Source organism: Colobus angolensis, unplaced genomic scaffold (assembly GCF_000951035.1).
Source record: "Colobus angolensis palliatus isolate OR3802 unplaced genomic scaffold, Cang.pa_1.0 Scaffold233, whole genome shotgun sequence".
Lineage (NCBI taxonomy): Eukaryota > Metazoa > Chordata > Mammalia > Primates > Cercopithecidae > Colobus > Colobus angolensis.
The window spans coordinates 3,966,709-3,974,976 of NW_012115522.1; the positions used below are offsets into that span (position 1 = coordinate 3,966,709).

The 8,268-nt window shown below is 50.4% G+C and overlaps 1 protein-coding gene across 3 annotated transcripts in view; it reads left to right on the forward strand.

Annotated features, from left to right (window-relative positions):
• The window catches only part of CHRNA2 (cholinergic receptor, nicotinic, alpha 2 (neuronal)), a 21,257-nt gene that overhangs the window by 6,471 nt on the left and 6,518 nt on the right, over nt 1-8,268 (forward strand). For 2 of the 3 annotated variants that reach the window (XM_011944589.1, XM_011944591.1), the window contains 4 exons: nt 2,885-3,072; nt 4,082-4,302; nt 4,744-4,788; nt 6,757-6,866. In XM_011944589.1, coding sequence (XP_011799979.1) covers nt 3,000-3,072; nt 4,082-4,302; nt 4,744-4,788; nt 6,757-6,866 — 449 coding nt within the window. In that variant the 5' untranslated portion in view covers nt 2,885-2,999. The remainder of the gene's footprint in view (nt 1-2,884; nt 3,073-4,081; nt 4,303-4,743; nt 4,789-6,756; nt 6,867-8,268) is intronic. The other variant, XM_011944592.1, reaches the window with a different exon arrangement.

Here is an 8,268-nt window from a genome sequence, read left to right on the forward strand (position 1 = left end):
AGGCTCTAAAAACAATACCTTGGGGTTGAAGTTGTGAGGGGTGGCAGTGTTGGTCAGACAGGCAGGCAGCATCGGCTAACCCCTTCAAAGGCCATGTACTTCCTTGGTGTGCAGTTTCCTTTTTCCCAATCACGTTATTTTGTAGTTGTCTTCAAGATTAAAAAGGAGTAATCTTTGACTGCAATGTCAAGAAGTTAATAGAAGGCAGAGGAGTCTAAAGAGAGCCCCAGTGGACAAAAATAAATCAACAAAAAATATTTTGATGGAATAAATAGACATCTATAATTTCATTTCTGTATTTGGTATCAGGCAATTCTTCCCTTAGAAGTTAAGAAGTTAAAATGAAAAGACGTTTGGTGTTACGTTCATTTAAAAATGTTTTCTAAGGTGGGGCTATAAGGAGCATGGCTTCTTTGAGTTATAAATAGGTATGAAAAAGGGTTCTGTGGTCAAGTAATTTTGGATAACATTGTATGTAACACCCACCCCCATCCCTGCCCAAGTCTTTTGGAAAATGGCAGAGCACAATAGCGTTTTAAAAATGTTATTAGAAGTCCTGCAGCAAAGACACTCACCCAGCCCAGCATTTCCCAATTCATTTGATCCTACTTTGGAAATGCTATTTTTAAAGAAAGAAATAAAAGGAAAAATGACCCATTTCTGGATTGTTTGTCTTCAGACAGGTCAGATGGTTTTTTTTACACTGTCCAGTTTTGGTCAGAACTAAGCCCTTTCACCTAAGCCACTTTGGTAAACACATGTTCATCCTGGGTTCTCACACTGGCAGCTCTCACATCTCAGGTGCCTAGTGTTTGCAGCTGCTGCGGGACTCACGAACTCCCTACTCTGTCTTATCTCTGTGCCCTGTAGCTGGCACCCAGGATCCTCTGGTTTCTGTTTTCTTTTCTTTTCTTTTTTTGAGACGGAGTCTCGCTCTGTCGCCCAGGCTGGAGTGCAGTGGCACGGTCTCAGTTCACTGCAAGCTCCGCCTCCCGAGTTTAGGCCATTCTCCCGCCTCAGCGTCCAGAGTAGCTGGGACTACAGGCGCCCGCCACCTCGCCCGGCTAGTTTTTTGTATTTTTTAGTAGAGACGGGGTTTCGACATGTTAGCCAGGATGGTCTCGATCTCCTGACCTCGTGATCCACCTGCCTCGGCCTCCCAAAGTGCTGGGATTACAGGTGTGAGCCACCGCGCCCGGCCTAGCTGCTGCTTCTTAATCCACGAGGTGTTTGTTTATTTTTTAATAACGGTTTTTTTTTTTGAGATATAATTCAAATACCATAAAATTCGCCCATTTAAAGTGTGCAATTTGCTGAATTTCAGTATATTCACACATCTGTGCAACACCACAGCATCTAGTTCCAGAGCTCTCTTATCGCCTCTGAGGGAAACTCAGTGATCATTAAGCAGTCACTTCCCATCCGTCCCTCCCGCCGCCCCGCAGCCGCTAATCTACGTTCTGTCTCTATAGATTTGCCTGTTCTGCATATTCCATATCAATGGGATCATACAATGTGTAGGAAAAACACAAACTGTTTTTCTCTGCTCTCACTCCACAACAATCAACACGGAAGACTTCTGTGACCCCCAAAGATGTGGGGATTTCTCCCCACCCGCAAGCAAGCAGTCAGTTCTGCAGCAGTTCAGCTGGGTGCCTTCTAATTCAAGTCAGACACCACCCACCTGGAGACAGCTCAGATCCCACACATGGAGGGCTCCGTCCCCAACACTGCCCCCCTCCAATGTCAATGCCGATCACGAGTCCTAGGTTGTTCTACCTGTGCTTCTAACCCACTGGCTATAAATTGGGGTTCCCATGATCCCCTCCCTGGGTTCGACTAACTTGCTAGAGTGGCTCACAGAACTCAGGGAAACACTGGTTTACTAGCTTATAAGAGATAGTGTAAGATACAGGTGACAAGATGCATACGACAAGGTTTGGGAAGCGGCATGGAGCTTCCATGCCCTCCCCGGGCTCATCACCCCTCAGGAACCTCCAATATTCTGCTATTTAGAAACTCTTCAAAACCTGTCCTTTCGGGTTTTTATGGAGGCTTCATCATGCAGCATGATTGATTAATCCAGTGGCCACTGGCGATCGACTTAACCTTTAGCTCTTCTCCTGTCCCTGGAGGTTTGAGGGGCGGGGCTGAAAGTCCTAACCCTATAAAGCCTGCCTTTGTCTTCCTGTGACCAGCCCCATCTTGCAGCTACCTAGGGGCTGCCAGCCACCAGTCATGCAAAAAGACATCATTTTGCAGATTCCAAGTATCTTAGGAGTTGTATTCCAGGAAATAGGATTGAAGACCAAATACATATTTTACATATCACCTTCAGTACGTGGCTTTTTGCCACTGGCCTCTGGTACTTTGCAGAATGCATACTAGGTTCCTCCATGCTGGAGCAAGTGTCAGCACCTCAGTCCTTTTCATGGTGGAATCATGTTCCGTTGTGAGGATTTACTGCCTTTTGTCCATCCATTCATCAGCTGATGGACATTTGTTTGGACAAAAGGCTGTTTCCACCCTTTGGGTCTTGTGAATAGTACCCTGATTCTTTTATTGTTCACTCTTTGCAGTATGATTATCCCCATTTTACAGATGACCACTGAGGCAAAGCAATGGGGACCTCAGTCCCATCCTGTGCCCTCCTTTGTCCAGCAGATCAGGGCTGGTCTTAGGGCAGAGTCACTGGCTGACTGGAGAAAGAGGAAGAGGCTGATGATTCCTCAATAAGCCAGGGAGAGCCCAGGAGCACTTAACTGCTGAGAGGCCTGCTGAGGGCCTTTTGCTCACATTTCATGCCTGTGTAGAAGGTGAGAAACAGAAATATGCCTGTGTCAAGGATACACAACCCTAAGAGCCCTTTCTTGGGCTTGCTCAGGTTTGGTGGTGAGAGGAAGCCTCGCAGAATCCAGCAGCAGCTCTGCTGGGGACATGGTCCGAGGTGCAACCCAGAGTAAAGCCCTGACCTGACCTCCTGATGCTCAGGGGAAGCCATGGGCCCCTCCTGTCCTGCGTTCCTGTCCTTCACGAAGCTCAGTCTGTGGTGGCTCCTTCTGACCCCAGCAGGTGAGTGCTTGTCACCTGTCATTGTAAGACTTCATCTCACGCTTGTCGGCTCACAAACGGTAGGAAGGAGTCTGCAGGTGGACTCATTGCAACGGTCAAAGCTGCAGGGGACTTCAGAGGCCATCAGTCGGGGGGCTGGTTCCACTGGGAGAGGTGGAGGGGCGGTCACAGCTCTGACGTTAGCATCTGTGTCACCTTAAATGTCCCCAAGCTTCAATGTCCTCAGCTGCAAAATGCAAATAGTATTGTGTACCTCCCAGGCCTATTGTGAGGATTAAACGAAAGTTTGTGACCAGAATCCGGGATACAGGAGGCACTCGGGACGCAGCACTTTCTGTCCCAGATGGTGCTGACACGTTTTTCTGGGATTTGGAGCTGTAGTTCTCGACTTGCTCGGACAGCAGAGCCCTGAAGGGGTGAAACTGTTTTGCTGAACACAGTGAAAACTGACATGAGCAATGTCACAGAAACATTTTGAAAAGCTTTGTTTATCTGATAGGAAGTGGCAAATGCCCATGGTTTAAGAAAACATTGGGGAGGATCCCAAAGCGGTCTATTTCCCTGTTAGCATTAATGATTCATCCGACAAGTGGGTGGGAACGGGAGACGCTTACCCTGGCCAGCCTCACTGCAATGCCGGAGCCCTTCTCCCTGCAGCCCCGGGCTTAGACCAGGCATCTCTTCCACCTCCCTGTCCCCGCAGGGGCTCCTCCATATGGGGCTGAATCTCATCTGTAGATTCAAGTTTCCCTACTTCCCTGCCTCTGCCCCTTCCCCTCGACCCCTGCAGCACTAGTTCCCACTCCTTTCTTCTCTAACATCACAAAGCAGCTGACCTTTCCTGAGCTCCGACGACCCCACAGCCTACTTAGGCTGTGCTCAGCTCAGATAGACGTTATCATCTGCCATCTTCAACAGTGTTTTGAGATAAGTTCTGGATAAGCATCTCCATTTTACAGATGAGCAAACTGAGGCTCAGTGAGGCTGAGTGGCTCTGATTTGCTAGCAGGTGGAGAGGAAGCCAAGCGCCCACCTCCCAGGGCTCCTGGAGACCCCCTCTCCTCTCCCAGTCCCACGGCGTTGCCGCAGGGAGGATCCCATACCCCGGCTGAGGACCGGCTCTTCAAATACCTCTTCCGGGGCTACAATCGCTGGGCGCGCCCGGTGCCCAACACTTCAGACGTGGTGATTGTGCGCTTCGGACTGTCCATCGCTCAGCTCATCGACGTGGTGCGCCTGTCCTCTCACCCCTGGCCCCGGGGAAGGAGATCCCAGACCACCCACCGCTTCCCGCCCCCCACCACCGCTTCCCGCCCCCCTCTACCGCTTCCCGCCCCCTCCCCACCACCGTTTCCCGTCCCCCCTTTCCTCTACCCCAGCCCAGCCCTCACGCACAGCAGTGACCTGGGGTGGGGGCGGGGACGGCTCTTCCCGGGGCTGCTACACCCTCCCCTCTCCCAGCTCTGGAGCTCCCTCCTAGGAGGGCATTGATTGGCAGCAGTGCCTGTGTGATCCTGGAGAATCTGAGTAAGGGTGGGGTTTCAGAGCGGGTGGTGGGCGGGATGGGTTTGGGGTGTCCTATCAGAGGGTCTGAAACAGCTCATCCCACTCCACCCTGTCTTCTGGGGCTGGGCCCACCCCTCTAATTGCTCCTGTCTCTCTCTGGGCCAGGATGAGAAGAACCAAATGATGACCACCAACGTCTGGCTAAAACAGGTGAGGGCCCATTCTCCAGTCCAGGCAGGAGCCTACCGGGAATCCATGGACCCCAGACCCCCCCAGGACTTCTTCGCTAGTGAAAGACCAAGGAACAGCAAGACCCTGAACTTAGTTTACCAAGCAGAGGCCACATGGGATGTTCCCAAAGCTGACTTTTTCCACAGGGCCTGTGTTCTTGGTGGCTAGACGTGAGTCTAGTGCCTGAGAAGGCCACCTCAGGCACTAGAAAGCCAAGTGGTGCTTTCCTGGGAGCAGGCATCCATTCATCCCTGCTACTTCGGATCCTCCCCAAAGCCCCACCAGGGGTTCATTCTGCCCATTTTACAGCTCAGGAGAGCAGGAAGCAGAGAGCAGCTGGGCTGGAGAAGGGGGCCCAGCTGTGCCTGACTCCGAGCCCCAGGCTCCTATGAGAGAACGCTGAGTGCTTAATATCTATGCTGCCACCCAAATACCCGCAAACTTACAGGCTCACAGCAGCTCACTGTATCTTACGGCTTTATGGCCAGGAGTTTGGGTGGTTTCTTCTGCTTCGCATGGTGACCACTAGGGTTACTTGGTGGTATCTGAGTGAGGGTTCATCTGGTCTGGAGGGTCTAAGACAGCTTAATTGTCCCTTAGTGGAGATGTCCAGAAGGCTCTGGAAGGTACTGGAAGGCTGGACTCGGATGGGCCCCTCATCCCCTTCAGGCACCCTCAGGGTCTCTCCAGCAGGGGAGTCAGACTTCTTGCCTAGTGGTTCAGGGATTCCAGAGTGAGAGTCCCAAGAGACAGGGAGTAAAAGAAACTAGGCCAGCATTGATCTTGTTGTATACTACTGGTCAAGACAGTCATAGAACCCAGTTAGACTTAGGAAAGAACACACAGATCCCGCTTAGGTTGGAGTCTTCCCCTTCTCTGATGCCATAATCTGGAAGCTATTAGAGGTCACTTGGCTCATCTTTACGGATGTGACAGCTGAGGGCCAGAGGGAAGCAGGAACTTGGAAGCAACCCAGTCATGTGGTGTGTGTGTGTGCAGGGAGGCAGGACTAGAACTTGGGTTGACACAATTGTCCCCATGGGCTGGTCACCTGGGCTTCAGGGTTGAGGTGGCAGGGCAAGGAAGGAGTACTGGAGTATGAGTCAGGCCAGTCAGCAATGCCTCTGATTAGCTTGTGATACTGGGTGAGCTACGTAACCTCTCAGAGCCTCAGTTTCCTCATCTGCAAAATGAGGATAACGCAGTCTACTACCACATGCTTGGGAGGATTAATGTACCCCAATTTGGTGTGGGTGCCTCAAAATGTTGGTTGGATCTGAAAACTTGACAGATGGACTACAGAGAGAATACGAACCTGATGGAGGCAGGGGGACTGACTTGGACCTGCCTTGGTGGAGGCCTTGGTGGAGGCAAGGCTCCCATCCCATCTCTGGTGGAACTCCTGTGGGGCACTTGGGAGTGCAGTTGGAAGGTCCCAGGGTAACTCCTCTGCCTCACTATATGACAGGTTGATTTTCCTGTCTCTGGTCCTCAGTTTGCTCATCTGCTAAATGGGGGAGATGCTTTCACCTGCTCTGCATTCCCTGCTTAGCTGTCCCATGGAGGCTTTTCCTAGATGGAGAGTATAAAACAAACCATAAAATGTGATGCACTAAAAATGAGAGACTTCACTAGAGATGAGTGAGGTGGCCCACCAAGGTCATCCAGCCAGGGATTGGCAGAACGAGGACTAGAGGCAGGACAAGGGTGAACTTCATGTGCCCAGGATCTTGATTACTAAAGTCCAGGCAAAGCGAGAAGATTGGTTACTTGCTCAGAGCCCGTTCCCAGCACCGCAGCTCCCTCCACTATTCTGGGCTGGGTGGGGAGCCCTGGCTGCTCCAAGGGGGCTGCTTGGCCCAATTCTGGGTATCCCTGGGGTGTGCTAACTTTGCCCTAGGCTGCTCCCTGGAAGCAAGGTTGACACAACTTCCTCCCCACACACAGGAGTGGAGCGACTACAAACTGCGCTGGAACCCCGCCGATTTCGGCAATATCACATCTCTCCGGGTCCCTTCTGAGATGATCTGGATCCCCGACATTGTTCTCTACAACAAGTAGGAAGCCACTGGGGTCCTGGGGGGATGAGGGGAGGCCAACTGGCAGGGGCCAGGTCCATGGTCTTGGGAGGGGCACCCCTGGTGTCAGCTTCCTCACCTCCTTCTCAGCTGCGTTGCTGAGCATGTCTCCCCCTCCTCTCTCTTTATTCCTTCATTTCTTTCCTTTTGTTCTCACTCTACACCAAAATGAATGGCAGTTGAGCACCTGTAGGTATCAGTGCCTGGCACTGTGCTAGAGGAACAGAGATTTGTCAATACTGAGTATTCTTTGAAAAATGTGGTGCAGGCTCTAAAAACAATACCTTGGGGTTGAAGTTGTGAGGGGTGGCAGTGTTGGTCAGACAGGCAGGCAGCATCGGCTAACCCCTTCAAAGGCCATGTACTTCCTTGGTGTGCAGTTTCCTTTTTCCCAATCACGTTATTTTGTAGTTGTCTTCAAGATTAAAAAGGAGTAATCTTTGACTGCAATGTCAAGAAGTTAATAGAAGGCAGAGGAGTCTAAAGAGAGCCCCAGTGGACAAAAATAAATCAACAAAAAATATTTTGATGGAATAAATAGACATCTATAATTTCATTTCTGTATTTGGTATCAGGCAATTCTTCCCTTAGAAGTTAAGAAGTTAAAATGAAAAGACGTTTGGTGTTACGTTCATTTAAAAATGTTTTCTAAGGTGGGGCTATAAGGAGCATGGCTTCTTTGAGTTATAAATAGGTATGAAAAAGGGTTCTGTGGTCAAGTAATTTTGGATAACATTGTATGTAACACCCACCCCCATCCCTGCCCAAGTCTTTTGGAAAATGGCAGAGCACAATAGCGTTTTAAAAATGTTATTAGAAGTCCCGCAGCAAAGACACTCACCCAGCCCAGCATTTCCCAATTCATTTGATCCTACTTTGGAAATGCTATTTTTAAAGAAAGAAATAAAAGGAAAAATGACCCATTTCTGGATTGTTTGTCTTCAGACAGGTCAGATGGTTTTTTTTACACTGTCCAGTTTTGGTCAGAACTAAGCCCTTTCACCTAAGCCACTTTGGTAAACACATGTTCATCCTGGGTTCTCACACTGGCAGCTCTCACATCTCAGGTGCCTAGTGTTTGCAGCTGCTGCGGGACTCACGAACTCCCTACTCTGTCTTATCTCTGTGCCCTGTAGCTGGCACCCAGGATCCTCTGGTTTCTGTTTTCTTTTCTTTTCTTTTTTTGAGACGGAGTCTCGCTCTGTCGCCCAGGCTGGAGTGCAGTGGCTGGATCTCAGCTCACTGCAAGCTCCGCCTCCCGAGTTTAGGCCATTCTCCCGCCTCAGCGTCCAGAGTAGCTGGGACTACAGGCGCCCGCCACCTCGCCCGGCTAGTTTTTTGTATTTTTTAGTAGAGACGGGGTTTCGACATGTTAGCCAGG